The following is a 24,713-nucleotide window of genomic DNA, read 5'->3' as shown; positions in this document are numbered from 1 at the left end:
GCCCACAATATTCTGTTCTTAACAATGTCCGTCCTCAAAAAAATTCTGTTTTACCCGTGCCTGACATGGTGGGAGGGTGAAGTACAAATAGATGGACTCTTGGGCTGGACAGCTGGTATTTGTTGAGTGGAGCAAAACTGAAGTTTTGTTCTCAGACAAGGATGGCACCTGTTTCCAACTGCCTCCATAGATGAGGGAAAGAACTAGCAGTGGGGAGTTTGTTACAGCAAAAATAGAAACGAAGTTCTTCCTCTCCTGAGGACAAGGAAAGTAAAGGGAGCAGTGAACAGGCTAGAGAAGAAACATAAATGGGCCAGAAAGAGTTACTCACTCCCAGCTTTAAGGGTTACTAATCTGTAGTGTCTGTAACTAGATTTGTCCTTCACAAAGCTAACCTATCACTCCTTGACCCTATGTGAATTACAACCTGCACCTATCACCCCTAACTCTGTGTGATGTAAATTACATCCTGCATCTGGTGTTTATGCTCCTCTGCACTCCCTTGTAAGAAATTATCCCTTGCAGCTTTTTGCATTTCAGAAAGAAGGTCGCAGGCCTATAAACCAGAGACAAAGGGCCCCATTACTGAGCCACCTGACACCAGCTGTGACCCTTTTGAAATAATGCAAGAAGAAGAAAAATGCAAGACCTTCACAACTTTGATTCTTATTATATATCCCACCCCCTCCCCCCACCCCCTCCCTGGACTGTGAGCCCCACCTATAAGATCTGCTCTGATTCCCCTGGGAAGTGGGGTCATAGTTCTTGAAGTGCTAGCCTGCTGTGTTTTCCCCTTTGTCTGGCAAAGAATTAAAAGCTATCTTTCTTTTCCTCCAAAAACTCTGTCTCCATATTTCTGTTTGGCATCAGTGCACAGACAGCCAGGGTTTTTTTGGCAACAAAGGAAATTGCCAACTTGAGTCCCCTTTAGCCTTTGGCCTGACCTAAGTTGAGGGTGAGGGGGAACTTAGAAAGACTTGTGAGGTTGAGAGCTTGTTTTGTTTTGTTTTGTTTTAAAACCCCTGACAGCAGACATGTGGAGCGTCTTCCGAAAACACTTCTCCAATTCCAGCTCTCCAATTCCAACTGGGTGTCTTACAACTCAATTCAATTCTACCACTAACCAGAGTTAACATCAGATTCCACAGTTGAAGGGCCCAGTCTCGTTAGGGGAACCGCAGACAGAAACCACCCATCCTGCCCAGACATGATAGTAACCACTTGCGTGAGTTATCTTACAACAGGAGGTCCTGGTAAGGAACTCAGAACTAACAAGCTATCACCAACTGTAAGAATTTGGGAAAGGTCAAAAGCAGAAGCCAGTCCATATGTCCTACCAACCTCCCAGAATCCTTCTTGCTGGAATCCATCTTGGCTGAGTGATGCATGTGCCATTAGGAAGGACCCTGAATCAGAATGATCGGCCAGAGACAACCTGGAAACTAATCCCTTTACTATAAATCCTAAGACTGTGAGCCACATGGCAGAGCAGTTCTCCTGGGTTCCCTCACCCTGCGGCTCTCTGCCTGGGCACCCCTTCCTAATAAAGTCTCTTGCTTTGTCAGCATGTGTGTCTCATTGGACAATTCATTTCCAAGTGTTAGGCAAGAGCCCCATTCTCAGGCCCTTGAAGGGGTCCCCCTTCCTGCAACACCACAAGAATGCCCCCATGTCAGATGCCAGCTGCAAATGCAAGGCCAAGGCCACACACATTTCTAGATGGCTGACTACAAATTTGGAAGTTCCCTATAACCCCTCATGTTTGTTAATTTGCCAGAATAACTATTAGAACTAAGAAAAATGCTTTACTTATTATTATCAGCTTATTTTAAAAGATACGAGTCAAAACCAGCCAAATGGAAAGGGTGCACAGGGTAAAGTGGGGGACAAGGGGTAGAGAGCTTCCATGCCTTCTCCAGGCATGACAGCCTTCCAGTACAGTGATGTGTTCACCAACTCAGCTGTCTCTGGATCCCGAGGTTTAGGGGTTTTGATGTAGTTTGCAACATTGGGGGTTTGAGGTTGGACTGGGCTGAGAGTTCTAAGTCTCTAAGCATAGCTTGGTCTTCCTGGTGACCATCCTCCATCCTGAAGCCATCTATGGGTCTGGAAACAGTTGCTTCATTAGAACACAAGATGCTCCAATCACCCTTATTATGGGAAATTCCAAGGGCTTTAGGAGGTCTTGATAAGAACCATGGACAAAGACCAAATATCTTTCTTATACCACAGAAGGTCACAGTCCACGGTCACATACTAAGACCCAATCATGGGACTATAGAACATTTCCTCTCCACTCTCAACGTACCACTACATGAAGAAGACTCCTGTCTAATAACAGTGTAGAACACTGAAAGAATCATATATTTCAGAACTTATTGACAAGTCTCTGTAGTTCCCCCAAAGATGACACAGGAGGTGAAGCAAGGGCACCTGAAGATGTTTTAGCCTCTGACAGCCACAGAAAGTAATAAACACAGCCCAAACCCTAGCTGGATAAACTTAAAATCTCACACTGTGGGCCCACATAACTCAGTTCCTTTTTGCAGTACATCATGTCTGGTATTCAACAAAAAATTAAAAGGCACAATAAAAGACTTAAAAACACATCTCCAGGTTAGGGCAAGCAAAAGAACTGGATTCAGATGCAGCAGATATGCTGGAATTATCAGACCAGTAATTTAAAGCAACCATGATTCATATGCTAAATGCTCTAATAGAAACAATGAATGACATGCAAGAATAGGTCATGTATGCAGAGATGGAAACTCTAAGAAAGAACCAAAAAAGAAATTCAACAAAAAACAGAACAAAAATAAAGAATTCCTTTTTGGGGGGATCTTATCATTACAGTGGAAATGTGTGAGGAAAAAGAATCAGCAACCTTTGGACTTCCCTGGTGGCGCAGTGGTTAAGAATCTGCCTGCCAATGCTGGGGAAACGGGTTCGATCTCTGGTCTGGGAAGATCGCACATGCTGTGGAGCAACTAAGCCCTTGTGTCACAACTACTGAGCCTGTGCTCTACAGCCTGTGAGCTGCAACTATTGAGCTGTTGAGCCACAACTACTGAAGCCCACGCACCTAGAGCCCATGCTCCACAACAAGAAGCCACTGCAATGAGAAGCCCGCGCACTGCAACAAAGAATATCCCCCACTCGCTGCAACAAGAGAAAGCCTGTGCGCAGCAACAAAGACCCAACGCAGCCAATAAATAAATAAATTAATTAATTAATTAAAAAAAAAGAATAAGCAACCGTGAGAAACTGTCTCTACAACCTTACAAACTGAAATGTAAAAATAAGAAAAGGGTAAAAAGACAGAACAGAAATCCAAGAGCTTTGGTACAATTAAAAAAGGTGTAATAGACATAAAATGGGAATACATGAAAGAGAAGAAAGGAACAGAATAAATAAAATAATGAGTGAGATTCCCCCCAAACTAACAATGGACACCAAAACACAGATCTAGGCAGCTCAAAAATCACCAAACAGGATAAAACTCTAAAAATGCACACCTAAAATATATATATTCAAACTCAAGAAAAATCAAAGACAAAGAGAAAATCGTGAAAGAAGACAGGGTAATAAAACCTTAGTTATAGAGAAACAAGGATAAGAAGTAAATTGGACTCCTTTTCAAAAACCATGCAAGCAGTGTTGTGAAACAGTGTTGAAAGAGAAACCACCCAACTAGAATTTTGTGTCAAGCAAAATTATCTTTCAAAAGTGAGGGAAAAATAAAGATTTTCAAAAAAAATTGAGGGAATTTGTCACCAATACCCCTGCTTTGCAGGAAATGTTAAAAGAAATTCATCAGGAAGAAGGTAAATGATAAAGGTCAAGTGTTAGAGAAGGAACAAATAAAGGTCATAATTAAATCATTTGTTTTTGTTATTCTTAATCTGACATTGTTGAAAATAATAACAGCAACATATTCAGTAATTATAGCTTTTGGATGAGTGAAATGAATGACAGATGTTACAAGGGGCAGGGAGAGAATTTGCACACCCAGTGAAATGCTATGGTATTACTTCAGAGAGGACTTGGATTAGTTGTAAATGTATACTACAAACTCAATGGCAATGACTAAAAGTATTTTTAAAAAGTTATAATAATATGCTAAGAGAGAAAATGGAATCAGGTAAAATGCCCCCTAAAAGGTAGAGAAGACAGAAGAAAAGTGGAAGACAAAAAAGAAACAAGGAGCAAGGGCAACAAATAAAAAATGGTAAAAACATGGTAGATATGAATCCAGCTATATCAATAATCACTTTAAACATCAATGGTCTAAATATAATAAGTGAAACATAAAAGCTGTCATGGTGGATTAAAAAAAACCCCACCTAATTATATGTTGCCTGTAAGAACCACACCAGATATAAAGACACAGATAGATTAAAAGTAAAGGGTTGGATCTGGGGCCCCGTGAGACTGCCGGGGGGTGGGCACAGTGATTGAGGGGCGGCCCTCCTCACCTATTCCGGATCCACAGCCAATAGGCGGGAGTGGGGGCGGCCAGGTAGCCCAGCTTTGTGAAGGCTCTTGGCCTGCCGCCACCTGGCACGCACTGCCCCCACCCCAGGATGTTCTAGAGGAAGGTCTGCTTCCCAGAGGAGACGGCCATGGAGGAGCCCAAGAGGAGATGGGTGATGTTGTCAGCTAAAACAAGGGAAAAGGAGAGCAAAGGGAAAACAAGTTGAAGTGGCTAGCACAGAGACTAAAGACAACTTACCTGCAGAAAACGGAGAAACAAAAAATGAAGAGAGCTTAGCCTCTGATGTAATGAGAGAGAAAGAAGCCAAGTCTGGTTAATGTCATACACCTGGTCCTATCACTGGTCCCTGTCTCCCTTCTTGTACCATCCAGAGGGCTATTTTTATCAACTATTTTGTAAATGCAAGTTTTTTTTTTTTGTAGCTCTGTAAACATTTTTAAGAAGGAGGGAATCCCACCTTATCCCATTTTTTTTAAAGTATAAATGTTTTTTTGTTTGTTTTTGTCTTTTGTTTTTTAAAGAGGTGAAATTTTTTGTTATTTGCTGGTTGTTTAGTTTTTGGTAAAACCAGAAAATAGTGGGATATTGAATACAGGAGTTTTGGTCTTGGGAGTCAGCTCAACATTTCATAGGCGGGCGTAGCTTTTATATCCTGTAATACAAAGCATACTAAATGGAAATTTGGAGTCAGTTGTGCATTTAATATCTTTAACACTTTAAATTACTTCTCTTCCTATATGGTTTTTGGTGGAATTATTTCCTAAAGCAAACCACCACTTGATCTTGTCCTCCTTGTCAGAATTTTGTGCACTGGTAGGTCGTGGTAGTCCACTTTTTGTAGTAACTTTGTTAATGTTCTGTGAACGATTGAAAATTTAAGTATGTAGTGTATATGATATTAAATTGTGAATTAGTGGGACTTCTGATGTAACAGTATTTTAACATATGAAGACATTGGTACTTGATACCATGTTGAGGAAATTCTGCCTCCAAATTTAAAGCTGGAAAGTCACTGGAATAACTGTTCAGAAAAGGATAACAGCTACATGATTTTGTTGTTTTTTAGATTTTTGGTACATATATTAAGAATTGTGTGTAAATTGAAATGTCTGTGTACTGATCCTCAAAACAACCAATGAAATCTCACTTATGCAAAAAAAAAAAGTAAAGGGTTGGAGAAAGATACGCATGCCAACATTAAACAAAAGAGAGCTGGTATAGTTGCATGAATTTCAGATAAAGTGGACTTCAGAGCAAGGAAAACTTAAAGCTAAAGAGGAACATTATATAACGATAAAGGGGTCAATTCTCCAGGATGACAAAGTGATCCCTAGTGAGTATATGCATCATAACAGATTGGCAAAATACATGAGAAAAAACATGATAGAACTGCATGGAGAAATAGATGAATTCACTATTACCATGGGAGACTTCAATACTACTCCGTCCCCATCAGTAATTAAGAGTTCCAGCTGGCAGGAAATCAGGAAAGACATAGTTAAATTAAACAGCATCACCAAACAGGTAGATTTAATGGAAATCCATGCAATACTTCATCCAAACACAGCAGAACACACTTTCTTCTCAAGTTTCCACAGAACTGTCATGAAAATAGACCACATTCTGGGAACATAAAACACACCTTAAAATTATTGAAAGAATAGAAATCATACCAAATATGCTTGCAGGCTACAGTGGTATTTATCTTGAGTTCAATAACAGAAAGAGTTGGAAAACCCTCAAAAGTGTGGAGATTAAACAACACATTTCTAAACTACTTGTGGCTCAGGAATTCCCTGATGGTCCAGTGGTTAATATTCCTGTCTTTCACCACTGGGCCCAGGTTTGATCCCTGGTTGGGGAACTAAGATTCTGTAAACCGAACAGCGTGGTCAAAAACAGAAAAAAAAAATTACATATGTCTCAATGTGAGAGTGATGACAGCAAGATAGTGGAATGAGTTTTCTACCAAAATCTCCCCATGGTGCATCAGTTTTGACAACCACACAAGAGTGAGAGTATCTTTCTGGGAGTCCATTGGAGAAGTTCCAGATACCAATGGAACAAATAAACTGAGACAAATTGAAGAAATAAGAACAGTTTCACTTTACACACATCACCCGTCCCCTAAAGCTGCACATCTCATTGCCAAGAGACACCCCCTCGGTTTGGCCTGCGATGTCTCCAATCAGGTAAGTGAGAGCACAGTGACTGAGTGAGCTCTTGGTGTGGGACGCTGCTCAAGAGGCTCACTGCTTCCTCATCTCATAAAGAACACCAGGGGGGAAGAGCACCAGAATTACAACTAACTGCTGAACAATCATTGACAGAAAGACACTGGAACTCACCAAAAAAGACACCCCACATCCAGAGACAAAGGAGAAGCTGCAATGAGATGGTAGGAGGGGCGCAATCACGTTAAAATCAAATCCCATAAATGCTGGGTGGGTGACTCACAAACTGGAGAACAGTTATACTGCAGAAGTCCACCTGCTAAAGTGAGGGTTCTGAGCCCCACATCAGGCTTCCCAACCTGGGAGTCCAGCAAAAGGAGGAGGAATCCCCAGAGAATCAGACTCTGAAAGCCAGCAGGATTTGATTGCAGGACCTCCACAGGACTGGTGGAAACAGAAACTCCACTCTTGGAAGGCACACAAAAAAATGTGCTCACCGGGACCCAGGGGGAAGGAGCAGTGACCTCATAGGAGACTGAACCAGACCTACCTGCTGGTGTTGGAGGGTTGCCTGCAGAGGTGGGGGGGGCAGCTGTGGCTCACTGAGGAAGCAGGGGCATTGGCAGCAGGGGTTTTGGTAAGTGCTTATTGGTGTGAGCCCTCCCAGAGTCTGCCATTAGCCCCACCAAAGAGCCTGTGGGCTCCAGCACTAGGTGGCCTCAGGCCAAACAACCAACCAGGTGTGAACACAGCTCCACCCAGTAGCAGACAAGCAGATTAAAGTTTTACTGAGCTCCGCCCACCAAATTGGATTAAAGCTTTACTGAGCTCCACCCACCCAGCCCTATCCACCATCAGTCCTTCCCATCAGGAAGCACACAGGAGGCTCCTAGATAGCTTCCTCCACAAGAGGGCAGACAGCAGGATCAAGCAGTATCAGCAGTATTTTGTCTTGTGGAACTGAAAACCACAGCCACAGAAAGATAGAGAAAATGAAAAAGCAGAGGACTTTATACCAGATGAAGGGACAGGATAAAGCCCCAGAAAAACAACTAAATGAAGAGGAGATAGGCACCCTTCCAGAAAAAGAATTCAGAATAATGATGGTGAAGATGATCCAGGACTTTGAAAAAAGACTGGATGCAAAGATCGAAAAGTTTACCAAAGACCTAGAAGAATTAAAGAGCAAACAAACAGAGATATGCAACACAATAACGGAAATGAAAAATACACTAGAAGGAACCAATAGCAGATTAACTGAGGCAGAAGAGCAAACAAGTGACCTGGAAGACAGAATGGTGATCATCACTGATGCAGAAAAGAATAAAGAAAAAAGAATGAAAAGAACTGAAGACAGCTTAAGAGACCTCTGGGACAATGTTAAATGCACCAACATTCGCATTATAGGGGTCCCAGAAGGAGACGAGAGAGAGAAAGGACCTGAGAAAATATTGGAAGAGATTATAGTTGAAAACTTCCCTCACATGGGAAAGGAAATAGCTACCCAAGTCCAGGAAGCACAGAGAGTGCCAGGCAAGATAAACCCAAGGAGAGACACGCCAAAACATATAGCAGTCAAATTGACAAAAATTAAAGACAGAGAAAAGTTATGAAAAGCAACAAAGGAAAAACAACAAATACCATACAAGGGAACTCCCATAAGGTTAACAGCTGATTTCTCAGCAGAAACTCTGCAAGCCAAAAGGGAGTGGCATGATATATTTCAAGTTATGAAAGGGAAGAACCTACAACCAAGAATACTCTACCCAGCAAGGATCTCATTTAGATTCGATGGAGAAATCAAAAGCTTTACAGACAAGCAACAGCTAAGAGAATTCAGCACCACCAAACCAGCCCTACAACAAATGCTAAAGGAACTTCTCTAAGCGGGAAACAGAAGAGAAGAAAAGGACCAACAAAAACAAAAACAAAACAATTAAGAAAATGGTAATAGGAACATACATATCGATAATTACCTTGAATGTAAATGGACTAAATGCACCAACCAGAAGACACAGACTGGCTGAATGGATACAAAATCAAGACCCATACATATGCTGTCTACAAGAGACCCACTTCAGAGCTAGGGACACATACAGACTGAAAGTGAGGGGATGGAAAAACATAATCTATGCAAATGAAAATCAAAAGAAAGCTGGAGTAGCAATAGTAAGAGACAAGAAAGGACATTACATAAAGATCAAGGGATCCATCCAAGAAGAGGAGATAACAATTATAAATATACATGCACCCAATATAGGAGCACCTCAATACTTAAGGCAAATGCTAACAACTATGAAAGAGGAAATGCAAGGCAGAAATAGAGACACAGGTGTAGAGAACAAACACATGGACACCAAGTGGGGAAAGTGGGGAGGGTTGGGGGGGAATGAATTGGGAGATTGGGATACCAAATTGTACACTCTAAATATATGCTGTTTATTGTCTTAACTGTATCTCAATAAAAGTTCTTAAAAAAAAAAAAAAAGAACACCAGGGGGATCAGCATGGATTGTTGCAGAAATTGGTCCGTCAAGAAACCAAGCACCATACCCGGAGGGTAGGAGAACTCAGGTTTATTAAGCTGGCGGCCCCAGATGAGCTCATGCTCCAAAGTTCTGGACCCCAAGCTCAGGGTGAGCTTTACTTTTTTTTTTTTTTTTTTTAGAACTTTTATTGAGATACAGTTAACATATAATAAACTGCATATATTTAGAGCATAAAATTTGGTATCCCAATCTCCCAATTCATCCCCCCCAACCCTCCCTGCTTTCCCCACTTGGTGTCCATATGTTTGTTCTCTACATCTGTGTCTCTATTTATGCCTTGCAAACTGGTTGATTTGTACCATTTTTCTATAGTCCGCATATATGTGTTAATATATGGTATTTGTTTTTCTCTTTCTGACTCACTTCACTCTGTATGACAGTCTCTAGGTCCATCCACGTCTCTACAAATGTCCCAGTTTCCTTGCTTTTCACAGCTGAGTAATATTCCATTGTATATATGTACCACATCTTTTTTATCCACTCATCTGTTGATGGACATTTAGGTTGTTTCCATATCCTGGCTATTGTAAATAGTGCTGCAATGAACATTGGTGTGCATGTGTCTTTTTAAATTATGGTTTTCTCTGGGTATATGCCCAGCAGTGGGATTGCTGAGTCATATGGTAACTCTATTTTTAGTTTTGCAAGGACCCTCCATACTGTTCTCCATAGTGGCTGTATCAATTTACATTCCCACCAACAGTGCAAGAGCGTTCCCTTTTCTCCACATCCTCTCCAGCATTTACTGTTTGTAGATTTTCTGATGATGCCCATTCTGACTGGTGTGAGGTGATACCTCATTGTGGTTTTGATTCGCATTTCTCTAATAATTAGTGATGTTGAGCAGCTTTTCATGTGCCTCTTGGCCATCCGTATGCTGTCTTTGGAGAAATGCCTATTTAGGTCTTCTGCCCATTTTTTGATTGGGTTGTTTGTTTTTTTGATATTGAGCTGGATAAACTGTTTATATATTTTGAAGATTAATCCTTTGTCTGTTGATTTGTTTGCAAATCTTTTCTCCCATTCTGAGGGTTGTCTTTTTGTCTTGCTTATAGTTTCCTTTGCTGTGCAGAAGCTTTGAAGTTTCATTAGGTCTCACTTATTTATTTTTGTTTTTATTTCCATTATTCTAGGGGGTGGATCAAAAAAGATCTTGCTGTTATTTACGTCAAAGAGTGTTCTTCCTATGTTTTCCTCTAGCAGTTTTATAGTGTCTGGCCTTACATTTAGGTCTTTAATCCATTTGGAGTTTATTTTTTGTATGGTGTTAGGGAGTGTTCTAATCTCATTCTTTAACAGCTCAGGGTGAGCTTTACTTTTATAGTGCACATGTTTACAGAGCATGGAAGTTTCCAAACAGAAACTTACAAGAGCAGGTGCAGAACAATCCACTTTTTAGCAAAACATCTTAAAGTTACATTGGATTGTTAGGTCACCCTGTTTTTCTGTTTTTCTCCACTCAGCAAACATATTTCACAAAAGCAAAACAAGCATGGAGTTATTTTCAGCTGAGTGTAAGTTTCTAACTTTCTTCTTCAGGATGAATGGCTGGAAGAGTGGTACCAGGAAGTCATAAGGACTCATACCAATCAGGGCTTGGAAATCCAAAAAAGGGCAGAAGACTCTACTAACTGCTCCCTGACTCCATCAGGGGGTTTGCACACCAGCTGCTTGGGATACTATGCCTGCAGACACTTACAACTGGCCCGTAGGCATGCCCATTGCTCCATTCCTCAACCCCACCCTATGTCTGGCTCCCCACATGACCCCCAAAAGATGAGCACAAGCCTTTCTAGCATACATATTCATAAGCATACATTCAGCCAGCTTGACTTGGTTGGATGGGGAGAAGACACACAAACTTGAGCATTTGGGGGACTACCCCAGGGAAACCAACACAGCACCCAGTCTGGCTGTGAGGCATCAAGGAAAGGCATGTACTCTTAAAAATAAGTGGGCATCCACAGAAAAGGACTGAGAGAGCCTCAGAATACCTATCTGGGGAGACTCCCCTGGTGGTCCACTGGTAAAGAATCCACCTTCCAATACAGGGGATGTGGGTTCAATCCCTGGTCAGGGAACTAAGATCCCATGTGCCGTGGGCAACTAAGCCGGCATGCCTCAACTACTGGCTTGCGCACCTCAACTAGAGAGCCTGGGTGCTGCAAACTACAGAGTCAATGCGAGAGAGGAAAAAAAAAGCCCACACACAACTAGAGAGAAGCCCTCACATTGCAACTAGAGAGCCTGCAACAAAGATCCTGTGTCCCACAACTAAGACCCCATGCAGCCAAAAAAAAAAAAAAAAAAAAAAAAAAGAATACCTACCTATCTGGGCTGGATAGTGAAGGCGTTTTTTTTTTTTTTTAATCTCTTTATTGGAATATAATTGTTTTACACTGCTGTGTCAGTTTTTGCTGTACAACAAAGTGAATCAGCTGTATTTACACATATATCCCCATATCCCCTCCCTCCTGCGACTCCCTTCCACCCTCCCTATCCCAGTCCTCTAAGTGTGAAGGTGTTTTTAAAGTCAGTCAGTAAAAACTGGAAGAGCTGACTGTTTCTTCAAATGCAAAGACAGCAACACAACACTTTAAGAAACATGAAAGGACTTCCTAGGTGACACAGTGGTTAAGAATCCACCTGCCAATGCAGGGGACACGGGTTCCAGCCCTGTTCTGGGAAGCTTCCACATGCCGTGGAGCAACTAAGCCTGTGAGCCACAACTATTGAGCGTGTGTTCTAGAGCCCATGAGCCACAACTATTGAGCCCATGTGCTGCAACTATTGAAGCCCACACGCCTAGAGCCTGTGCTCCACAACAAGAGAAACCACTAAGATGAGGAGCCCGGGCACCACAACGAAGAGTAGCCCTCGCGTGCATCAAATAGAGAAAGCCCATGTGCAGCAATGAAAACCAATAAAATAAATAAATTTATAAACAAAAAGAAACATGAAAAATCTAGGGAAAATGAAGTAGAAGGAAAAAAAATGAAGAAGACTGTAAGGCATTTTGCTAGCTCAATAAGATAATCCACAAGTATCTATTGATTTCAGAAAATAATGATATTGTTATTATTTCCATAACAAGCAACTATCTTCTAAGCAATTTATCATATTTGGGCACTTCTGCTCTGCAAGTCTAAGCCCTGGAATTACATTCGAAAGCACCCCAAAGTAAGAAACAGACTTCACAAACATCCGCTGAGGGCAGGAAAAAAGGGAAACAAATTTTAACATAGGCAATGTAATACTGCTATGTTTTACTTTTCTGAAATTTACCTCTTTCATCAGTTTACATTACTGTAAAATGGAGACTGAAAAATGAATAAATCTTTTTAGGGTGACAAACCCAGGGAGGAGCAGGAACGTTTCCCAAGAGGTACCAATACCCATGGACTTTCCATAGGATACAGGATGTCTGTACCCAGGAAAGAGCCTGAGGGGAGACACCCAAGGATTTAATACAGCTAGTTACAGGTGGTTATTCTCTGCTTTCCTCGCATGGTAAAATAACTACAGAGCAAAAACTACACCTTTAAAGATAAGCCTTTCATTGGTTGTGGGAAAACAAAATTCTGTGTCCGCTTCTGCCAAAGAGTGGCTGTGGTACCTTGTGTACAGACTTAACTTCTTGGAGCCTTCATCGTTTGCTTCTAAAAAGTGAGCTTAATGTTTAGTAGGTGTTAGGATTAAATGAGATATGCAAAGTTTGCACAGTTCCTGACACAGGGTGAGCATTAATTTTAATTTCCACTAATAATACAATTGATTTTATTATTAAATCAATAAACACACAAGTTCTCTGCCCTGGAAAAAAGAAAACTGTGTCTATTTGAAATGCACCACGGATGACGAATAGTTGATAACAATGCGGTGAATTAGAGAGGAAGTTGACTTTGGGAAGGTGGGAAGGGACCTGGAAATTTATGGATTTAATGCCAGCCCTGGGAAGAGCTAGGCTGGGGGACAGTTTCGTGGATTTGAGACTCTGCTTCCCAAACATTTGGGAAACTCAGGAGAAAACTGGTCCTCTTTGGGAGAAAGGAGGCACTGGGGACCCCACAGACTAAAGCTTCACCCACACATAAAATCTAGACACCCAGTCTGATGCCCACCCCCCACCCTGGATCAACGCAAAATCTGGGGACACATCTGGGGACATGTGGGGTTGCGGGTGCAGAGCTGCCCAGAGAGGCTCTGGGGCCAAAGTCACCATGCACAGTGAAGGGACAGGACGCCCGAAGTCTTGGCTGCTGGCCCAGCCCCCACACCGAGAGCTGGAGAGGGCTTAGGTCTGAGCTGAGCTCCGGAAGAACTCGGGTCTGCAGACTCCGGAGTTGCCCGCAGTGGGGTCCGGGTCTCGCAATGGCCAGTTCCCACTCAACTCCTTCTCCCTGTCCTGGGACACCTGGCCCCTCAACTCACCATTTTCCTACCCTCAGCCTATATAAGGAACGAATTTGCGCCCCACCCCCCTCCAGGGAGTGGGTAAACAAATGAACCTGTTGTTTGTTCTCACTTCCCCCCTACTGAAGCAGGGGCCCCATTAAAGCCTTGCCTGAAACAAAACAAAACAAAACACAAAATAAAACAAAACCTTCCACCACGTGGAAGCAGTTAACTGCATGCTGACCACAAGCACATAGACCCCAGACCCGTTGGAACCAGAGGGTTGTTGATATTAACTCCTGAAACACCATCCTGTTGCTTCACCACCAACCAATCAGAAAATCGTGCATCATGACCCTCACCCTCTTTTGTCTATAAAACGCTTCCCTAAAAGCCATTGGGGAGTTCCGGTCTTTTGAACATGAGCTGCCTGTTCTTGCTTGGCCCCATGTTGGGTGCTTTGCAAGAAATTTGGTTCTTTCCTTCACCACAACCAGGTGTCAGGACACTGGCTTTGCTGTGCATTGGGCAAGCAGATCTAAATTTGCTTCAGAAACACATATTCCAACTTTCTCCAAATATCTCCTTTTTGTAAGTGGCTTGTTTCAAACTAGGATTCAATCGACTTTCACTGTGGCTATTTTTATCAGTATGTATTACACAATTAATGTGCTTTTAATATGGAAGTTTGAAGGCATAAAGAATATAATGATTCCATTCAGCAATCCCACTCCTGGGCATATATCTGGACAAAACTATAATTCAAAAAGACACATGCACCCCAAAGATCATAGCAGCACTATTCACAATAGCCAAGACATGGAAATAACCTAAATGTCCATTGACAGACAAATAGATAAAGAAGATGTGGTACATATATACAATGGAATATTGCTCAGCCATAAAAAGGAATGAAATAATGCCATCTGCAGCAACAGGAATGGACCTAGAGATTATCCTACTAAATGAAGTAAGTCAGAGAGAGAAAGACAAATACCATATGATATCACTTATATGTGGAATCTAAAACATGACACAAATGATCTTATCTACAAAACAGAAACATACTCACAGACACAGAGAATTTTGGTTGCCAAGGGGAAGTGGGGGTGGGGGAGGGATGGATTGGGAATTGGGGATTAGCAGATGCAAACTATCATATAGAGAATGAGTGAATGATAAAGTCCTACTGTATAACACAGGAAACTATTGAATATATTCAATATCCTGTGATAAACCAATGGAAAATAATATTAAAAAGAATACATATATATGTATTAATGAACTACTTTGCTGTACAACAGAAATTAACACAACATTGTAAATCAACAGTACTTCAATAAAATAAATTTAAAAAGAATATAGTGATTCTACATAAAAGAGGATAGGATAATATATTTTGAATGTTTCTATTTGTGAACAGCAAGGAACTAGGAAATGTGTGCAGCTGTCAAAATTCATAAAATATTAAAACTGCAATGAAGACATTGTATTGTCTTCTGATGAATGGCTGTAACTACATATGAATATATCTTGCTAAAAACCCCCAAACAAAACTTGAACCCCTAATTACAACAATGACTTTCATGAGATGGTGGATGACAGAGGAAAAAGGTAAGTGACCTTTTAGGGTGGCAAGGATCAAAACCCAAACTACAGTAAACTTTGCAACATAACTTGATTTCTTCAATTAATAATTCACAACTGGTGCACAGCCACACAGATATCCCAGCTGTGCTCCAAGAATTATGAACTACAGATATTAAAAATAATTTCAGAAACAGATCAGCCCATTGCAAGATATGGGTTTTATTAAAATCCTGACTCCAATGTTGATAAAATGTAAACTCAAGAAACAATATTGAGGGACTTCCCTGGTAGTACTGTGGTTAAGAATCTGCCTGCCAATGCAGGGGACATGGGTTCAAGCACTGGTCCGAGAAGATCCCACATGCTGTGGAGCAACTAAGCCTGTGTGCCACAACTACTGAAACCTGTGCACCTAGAGCCCGTGCTCTGCAACAAGAGAAGCCACCACAATGAGAAGCCCGAGCACCACAACAAAGAGTAGCCCCAGCTTGCTGCAACTAGAGAAAGCCTGTGCTCAGCAACAGAGACCCAATACAGCCATAAATAGATAGATAGATAGATAGATAGATAGATAGATAGATAGATAGATGATAGATAGATAGATAGATGATAGTGTTTTAAAAAGAAACAAGGTTGAAAAACTAGAAACTCTGTATAATGACTAGATGATTGATTACAGAAACAACTTATTTTTTTAAATTTATTTATTTGATTGTGCTGTGTAGGCTCCTTAATGGCAGCACATGAACTCTTAGTTGCAGCATGCATGTAGGATCTAGTTCCCTGACCAGGAATTGAACACAGACCCCCTGCATTGGAAGCATGGCGTCTTAACCACTGGGCCACCAGGGAAGTCCCAGAAACAACTTATTTTTATTTTTGTGTGTGATAATGCTGTTGTGCTTATATTCCAAAAGTTCTCATCTGGAAGAGAAACTGAAATATTTCAGTGAAATATTGCTGAAGTGCTGTCAGCAATAAGCAGCTAGTTAATTCTGGGGAAGTAGATGTAAGCATAAACAAGGCCAGACTGCTGAATAGTTGACAATATTTGAAAGAAGTGATGGGTTCACAGAAGATAATTTTCCATACTTTCAGATTTGGAGGTTTTTGAAAAATTTTCAGAATGCAATTTTAATAAAATACTATACTAACTCTTCACATTACACTACTAAAAAAATGCAACATTGTATGTATAAAGGAATTCTTTGCCTTCCTGACCTAGTGAGCTATCACTCTGTCTGGTTTCTGTGAATTAAGAAGCCATCAATTATTCATTTAGCACAAGTTTATTGAATAAACATTCATTAGGGAAACATGTTTACTTTGTGTCCTATGCTGTGACCCAGGTCCATGAATTTCCTTGACTCTGAATCTAGTGTGGCAATGAAGGCAATGAGACTGCTGTCAAGGTTCTCCAAGTGGAAAATACTCTTACTTGGAGTATGATCATTGTTAAGGTTCCAAAATCAAGGCTAAAAAACTTGGCCTGGGAAATTATTCCAGTAACTGACCTCTGGAATATGAAGCTTGTTATCCTTACTGGGTGTCTAAAACACAAACCATGTTTTTCTGCTTTGCCTCAGTTTCATGGTCTAATTGTTTCCTCTGTGAGGTTAGGGCATATTTTTTTTTTGAGCATTCTCTCCAGAAACAACATGAAATGTGAAATTTGAGCAAAATGGGAACAAAGTCTACCATCCATGGAGAATGTTCTTAGCTCATTTGGATATTCTGCCCTTCTTCTCTCCCTGGAGAAATGTGTCTCAAAGTATAGAGTGCATCACAGTCATCTAGAGGGTTTTTTTCTCTCAGATATTTATGGGAGTATAATTGTTTTACAATGTTGTGCAGTTCTTGCTGTACAACAAAGTTAATTGGTTGTATTTGTTACCGAGTGCAAGCTCGCTCTGCTCGCTGCACGACAGGCCAATGAATCGGAGACGAGGTGTTGAGATAAGGAATATGACTTTATTCGGAAAGTTGGCAGACTGAGAAGATGGCAGACCAGTGTCTGTCAAAAAGCCATCTCGCCTGAGTTAGAATTCAGGCTCCTTTTATGCTAAAAAGGGGAAAGGCATGTTGTTGGTTGTTGCAGACTTCTTGGTGGCAGAATCCTTTTCTTGCAGCTGTCCACGGAGGTCAGGTCATGATGTTCCTGTAAACCTCCAACAAGGCAAATGTTATTCTTTGTTCTGCAACTTTAATGAATGGAAAAGTGTTATACTTTTAAAGGTCAGAGGCTTGAGAATGGGCTATCCTCTATATTTCAGGATAAAGCAACATTCTAAACTTGTAGCAAAAGCAATAGAATACAAAGGTTGCTGGGATCAACTCGGCGACTCGAGGTGAGTGACAGGTGCCGCAAGCTTGAAGAACACACAGACACAGACTGAAGAGAAAGATGGGACCGGGGGACTCAAGACCTCTAGGATCAAGAGCCTTGCTGATTGATCCCACGTTGCTTTTATTGAGTTCTCGGCATAGCCTAAGGGTCTAACACTCCCAGGTTAATCCCATAAACAATCAAAGGCCTCACATGACTGGGGGCAATGATCTTTGTTTGCCTCCTGGGTCCTGATTTGAGCTGGGCGTGGAGAGCAAAGCAGCCCTGGGGGCAGGAGACCTCTCTCAAAAGGATTAAGGGTCTGTGCCCCACCCGTGTTGGCCCCTCTGCGACTGTGCCTGTCTTAGGTTGTTCCTCCTCTGAGGAATCTTACCCGTCTTTGGCTAACCAGGCATCCCTCAGGACCAAACAGGGTGATATTAGTCTCCACGCCCCGCACCCTCAGCTCCTCCACTGCTCAAGCAGGACATTCTGAATCCCATCGCTTGGCCCACATACTTCAACATTTTCAATGTTTCAAAAAGGTTCCAGAATGTCTTCCCACAAAAGGTTAATGTAAAATAAACAGATTCAACATGGAGTCCAATTTAGCTTTTCCCTGTTGTGTATTTACACATATATTCCCATATCCCCTCCTTCTTAAGCCTACCTCCCCCTCCTCCCTATCCCACACCTTGGTCATCACCAAGCATCAAGAGTTGATCTCCCTGTGTTATGCAGCTGCTTCCCACTAGCTATCTATTTTACATTTGGTAGCATATATATGTCTATGCTACCCTCTCACTTTGTCCCAGCTTCCCCTTCTCTCTGATGTCCTCAAGACCATTCTCTACATCTATGTTTTTATTCTTGTCCTGTCCCTAGGTTCATCAGTACCATTTTTTTGTTTTTGTTTTTTTAGATTCCATATATATGCATTAGCATATGATATTTGTTTTTTGCTTTCTGGCTTACTTCACTCTGTATGACAGACTCTAGGTCCATCCACCTCACTACAGATAACATCTAGAGGGTTCTTAAGTCTCAGATTACTGGACCTCAACCCAAATAGGTCTGGGGTGAGAATGGAGAATTTTCATTTCTAAGAGGTTCCCAGGTGATGTTTCTGGTATAGGCACCACACGTTGAGAACAGGATTTGGGAACATCATAAAGCAGATGTGAGACAAGGACAGAAAGATGAAGGTCATCATCCAGTGCTAAATCCAGACCAATTATGTAATAAATTATTCAAAGACTAAAATTTACTTTCTCAAAGATTTAAAATCCATCTGCTACCTATATTTATGCAAAGATATCATCTTTTCAGTGATATACTACAGTAAGTTTGTAACTATAGCTTAAGATTCTAAATTCTTTCTCCATATAATCCAATTGTAAGATTCTAGCCACAATGACCTGTTTAAAATATAAAATTGATCAGTTCAACAAAAGTTTTCATATATATCTGGTAATTTATTACATGGATTGGGTCACAGGGTTACGAGGTAGAGAAGTCCCAGAAATGGCCATCTCCAAGCTGGAGAACCAGAAAAGCTGGTGGTATAATTGAGTCTAAGTCTGAAGTCATGAGAACTAGGACATCTTTTCCAAAGTCAGAAAAAGATGGATGCCCCAGCTAAGGAAGAGTGAATGGGTTCCCCTTCCTTCACATTTTTGTTCCATTTGGGCCCTCAGCAAACTAGATGAAACCCACCCATATTGGACAGGGTGGATCTGTTTACTCAGTCAACCCAATCAAATGCTAATGTCTTCCAGAAAACCCTCAAGAACACACAGGAAATGGTGCTTAATTACCTACTGAGTATCCGTTAGCCCAGTCATACTGACACAAAATATTGACCATCACACATGGCTTTATCCAGCCAACACCAGTAGAAATATAACAAGGTGACCTACATAATTTAAAATTTTATAGAACCCACATTAAAGAATATAAACATAAGCAGAGGAAACTAGTTTTTATAACATTTGTATTTAACCAAAAAATCTATATATTAACATTTCAAAATGTAGTCCACATCAGAACAAAGAAAAGATATGTTATATCCCTTTCTTCTTTCTTTCTGAGCCTTGAAATACAGTGTTTTATTCTTGCAGAACATGTCAACTTAAAAGTTAAATTTGACCCTGTTTTACTTGATCTCTATGGAGATTTCATATGATTTATTTACAGTTGTAAGAGAACATTTGCACAGAGTACTGGTTTTTCCTCTTTTAGGGGTACTTATTATAGAGTTTGACCTATTTTTCCAGGGGGTTTTAGTCTTGTGTTTCCTTTGACAGAACTACTGTATTTACATTATTTGGCTTCATGTATATTACCAGATGTATATAATGCTAATCTCTATCCCCACACAGGGTTTCCACCCCCTATATCCTTCTTGTGAATTTTGATAAATACTGATTCCTAATATATCTTAATATGATCTGTTACAATTTTCCCCTATGTATTTGAGTTTTATCATATTAAGAGGGATATATTTCTGCCTCATTATGAAACTTATCTTTTTCAAAAATTAAAGCTAGGTATGGTTTTTTTTAGAACTAAAGTTAAGAATTTAAGTAATTAAGAAGGTATTGATTCCAGTGATAGACCGGATTACTAAACTGCAAGACAGTTCAAGAGCAAATATGCCAACAAAACCTAAAAGTGAACAATATTGAAAAACTCAGAACAGAGTTAAAAGAGAAGTGGGATGTGATTAAAAGAGGAATAGGGAGAAAACAGGGAGGAACTGATATCAGAGGTGAAAATACACAAGGATGTTTCAAACTGATGAAAGACATCAACCTGCAGATGCAACTAACTCAACATTTGCTGAGTCAGGTAAATACACAGGAATTGCTGTGTTACACTATAGTCTAAAAACCAATGTCAATGTAAAAGATTTGGGAGAATACAGAGAACAAATAAGCACAAAAAAGGCAAATTGGTGATATCTAAACAGAAATAAAATTTGATATAAAGGGCACCATTTTTGAAGTGCTGAAAAAAACTTCTGACAAACAAGTCTACCCAGCATCAATATTGCCCCAAATAAAGATGTCTTTAAAAATGTAAAGTGAAACATTTCATTGTTAGCAGCACATGTCATTTTAAAAGTTAAATTTTAAAACCAGGAAGCAGGAAGAAATGAAGAGGAAAGGAAAGGATCATTTATAAATAAATATGAATAGATTTTGCTCTGTAAAGCAATTCTAGATACATCTCATGGATGTTAAGATACTTGTAGCATTAAAATTCATGACAACAGTAATAGAAAAGTCAGGACAGTTAATGTGGTATTGAAAGTGTCCTAAGGTATTAGCATTTGAGAAAGGTGCTAAAAGTAATTATCTGTATTAGGCTATTAAGTGAAGGATTCATCACTTAATCACTAATGTAACTACACAATGATGTGTATATAATTGTGACTAACAAGTTTCAGGCGGAAAAATGGATTAATAAAAGAGTTAAAACCTAGTTAATGAAGTAAAGGGAGTAAAGAGACTATTTAGGTCAAAGGGTAAGGAAAGAGTAAGGTAGTTGAAATGTCAAATTTACCAGGAATTAGTTGAAAGGTAAATGCATAAAACACTATTCTTTTTTTTTTTTTTTTAGAATGGCTGTGTTGTATAGACATTACAAACTTGTCAACAAACATTTTGGTTATTCTATTATTGGCAAACATTTAAACAGTCTCTATTTTTTGCTATTAAAACATCAACTTTTGGAAATCTTGGTAGATAGAAATTTCCATTCCTGTTTTTGTTGACTGTGTCCATAGTGGGAGAAAAAGGAAATATTAATACGTTGATAGAAACTGCAAATACCATCCCATACACAGATATGTTATGTTTTTTCATCTTGGACACTTTCTGACAGTGTTAATGACCCCATATTTTTGCATTTGTGCATAAAGATTGAGGAATCTCTCAAATCCCTTTGATATGAGATAGGGTGTGTCTCTGGATTATCCACTGATTGGATTACCCACTCCCTCTATAAAAAAGGGAATCAGAGGTAGAAGTCATTGCTTTTGTCTGCAAGCCATAGGCTGCATCTGAGGAGTGGGTCACAGGACAGCTGTTGTTACTTGGGGGAACCAGCATCGACTTCTTGCACAGATCAGCCTGTTCTGGTGAGTATGCCACCTGTATTGAGGCAAGAATGCTCATTTGCATCCTTTTTTTTTTTTTTTGGTTAAATCTATTTGTTAGCTCTTAAAAGAAGAAGTTGTGTTATTGAAAATTATATCCTAAGTGTTAATGTTATAAAACATTCAAGGTTTTGTATATTTTTGTATTAGAAGCTTTCTTGGAATAACAGGAGAGATGTAAAAAACAATCCACATCACTAGGACGTGGAGTAGAATTTGTCTCTGCTCTGTTAAAATTGTTCTCTCTGAAAAATTCTTTACCCACACAGTGCTTGATCACTTTTTTTTCCTTTCTTTTTTTAAAATTAAGTTCTCTGCTCAAACGTGTCCTCAGTTAGGCTTTCCCTAATCTCTTCACCATCAGTAATGGTAGTTAATTTCTTCCTCCCTTTATCCCTTCTTACTTCACTTCCCCCATATTTCCCTTATTCTCTGTCTCAGTGTGGAGCTTACTGTTTATCACAACATTTTTTTATACCTAACAGTAGATTAGACATTTATTACTCTATTAACACTTTCCTTTCACCAAGATCTAAATAAACTGGGGCAATGACTCTGTTAAGTGAAATTGTGAATCCTGGGTTTTTGTACACAGCTTGGAATATATTAGGTGCTCTATCTATCATTAGAAGGATCAAGTAATTTTCCCTGAAAACTGGGACATCTTGAGTAATGAAAAGGATAGTACTAATAATTATGGTGCAAAAACAGGGATGAAATGATTTCTCCTTTAAAAACTATCTTTGAAGACAGAAACAAGAGACTTTTAGGAGGAAAGGTGTACTGATTAAATATAAATTTTAAAGACATTACTTAGATTAGAGTCTTAAGGATTAGACAGAGAAAGGATTTGGAATCCTAAAGACAATTGATTGCAGTATACCACAAAAGAGATGATATCATTACATAACTGTAGTTAAGTGAATTTCTTTGTAAAATTTAGAAAAATCCTTTTAGGAGTCTTTAATAGTTTCTTTCAAAAACTATCTGAGCTCATCCTAAGGGCAAAGCAATAGGTAAATATCTCCGGTGTAAAACAAAGTCCACATTAGTGATCTCTTCATTGAATATCCAATTTAGCGAGTAAAATTGTATCAAAAATAGATAACAATGCAGAGAAAATTGAGTTCGAAAAGAATCAATGTAGAGAAAATGCAATAAGAATTTTGATTACTGGACCAGGAAAGGTCATTCAGTTCAAATGATGTTTTGCAGGAAAATTGAAAGTTGCTCAAGATTGATTCAAGGGCGGCAGCGGCTCCAGAAGCAGTAGCAGCATCACCAAGTCTCACTGCAGGTTCGGGACCCGTCCAGTTCGGTCTGGTTCGTCTTCGTCCCCAGAGATCTCCCTCAACCCCCTCAGCTTCGGGAAAATGGCTCAAGCGAGTAAGCCCGCGATGAAGAAAACTCCGACATCTGTTTCTCTGGATGTGAGAAAGAAAGAAAAGGAACCATTCTGTAAACTCTTTATTGGTGGCTTGAGCTCTGAAACCACAGAAGAAAGTCTGTGGAACTACTACCAGCAATGGGGATATCTTACAGACTGTGTGTTAATCAGGGACCCTGCAAGCCAGATATCAAGAAGATTTGGTTTTGTCACGTTTTCATCCATGGCTGAGGTGGACGCTGCCATGGCTGCCAGACCTCATTCCATTGATGGGAAAACGGTTGTGCCCAAACGTGCTGTCCCAAGAGAGGACTATGGAAAGATGGGGGCTCTTGTCACTGTGAAGAAGCTGTTTGTTGGTGGGATTACAGGAGATACTGAGGAGCATCATCTTAGAGGTTACTTTGAGAAATATGGAAAAATCGATGCTATTGAGATAATTACTGATAGGGAGTCTGGAAGGAAAAGAGGCTTTGGATTTGTTACTTTTGATGACCATGATCCCGTGGATAAGATCGTGTTGCAGAAAGACCATACCATCAATGGTCATCGTATAGAAGTACAAAAGGCCTTGTCTAGAGCTAAAATGCAGGGAGTCCAGAGTTCTAGAGGTGGGAGGGAAGGCCACTTTGGTTTCAGATATTCTCATGGTGGTGGTGGTGGTGGAAATTTTGGAGCAGGACATGGAAGGAACTTTAGAGAAGCCTCTGATGGATATGGAAGTGGTCGTAAATTTAGGGATGGCTGTCATGGGTATGGAGAAGGAGCTGGAGATGGCAATTTTTGAGGTAGCCCTGGTTATGGAGGCTATTATGCAGCGTCATCGTGTAATAAGACATGTTATTCCTTTAAAAAATTTTAGTGAGTGTGCAGAGTTAAGAAGCTGTTGTATATTTATGATTTAATAAAAACTGAAAGCAAAAACAGCTGTAATATGTATTCTTTCATTGATAATCTTTTACCCTTTTTTGACATAAATACCAGCAATATTTTTTAAAGAATTTTTATTGAGATATAATTGACATGCAACAAACTACATATATTTAAAGTGTACAGTTTGATATTTTTTCTTATTAGTAAGGTATATATGGTAATCCCAATCTCCCAATTATCTTTTGCACTTTTTTTATCTTTAAAAACATTTTTCTAATTTTATGAGATCAAAGTTTAAAGTGTGCAGTATCATAATATGACATACATATATTATGAAATGATTACCACAATAAATTTAATGTCCATTTCATACAGTTACCAAAAATAAAAAAGAAAAACTTTTTTCTTGTGATAAGAATTCTCAGGATTAATTCCCTTTAAGACGGCATAGAGCTGTGTTCATTACGGTCTTGTTATACATTACATCCTTTGTTTTTATTTATCTTATAACTAGAAGTTTGTACCTTTTGACAACATTCATCCTATTTCTCCTCTCATCTCTTCTCTGCCTCTGTAACCGTAAATATCATCTTACTTTCCGATGAATTTATTTATTTGAATTTGGTTTTTTTGGATTCCACATATAAGTGAGATCCTAAAACATTTGTCTTCCTCTGACTTATTACACTTAGTATAATGCATTCAAGAACCATCCACGTTGTTGCAAATGAAGGATTTTCTTATTTTTATGGCTGAATACTA

General features: G+C 39.8%; 1 protein-coding gene across 1 annotated transcript in view; it reads left to right on the top strand.

Moving 5' to 3' along the window:
* The window catches only part of LOC130836179 (heterogeneous nuclear ribonucleoproteins A2/B1-like), a 36,139-nt gene that overhangs the window by 3,623 nt on the left and 7,803 nt on the right, over window positions 1-24,713 (top strand). The window contains exons 2-3 of the mRNA XM_057708256.1: window positions 22,939-23,673; window positions 23,843-23,905. Coding sequence (XP_057564239.1) covers window positions 22,939-23,673; window positions 23,843-23,905 — 798 coding nt within the window. The remainder of the gene's footprint in view (window positions 1-22,938; window positions 23,674-23,842; window positions 23,906-24,713) is intronic.

The sequence above is a fragment of the Hippopotamus amphibius genome, chromosome 15 (genome assembly GCF_030028045.1).
Source record: "Hippopotamus amphibius kiboko isolate mHipAmp2 chromosome 15, mHipAmp2.hap2, whole genome shotgun sequence".
Lineage (NCBI taxonomy): Eukaryota > Metazoa > Chordata > Mammalia > Artiodactyla > Hippopotamidae > Hippopotamus > Hippopotamus amphibius.
The sequence above is the reverse complement of the archived record's forward strand: the minus strand, read 5'-3'. Positions and strand labels throughout refer to the sequence as shown.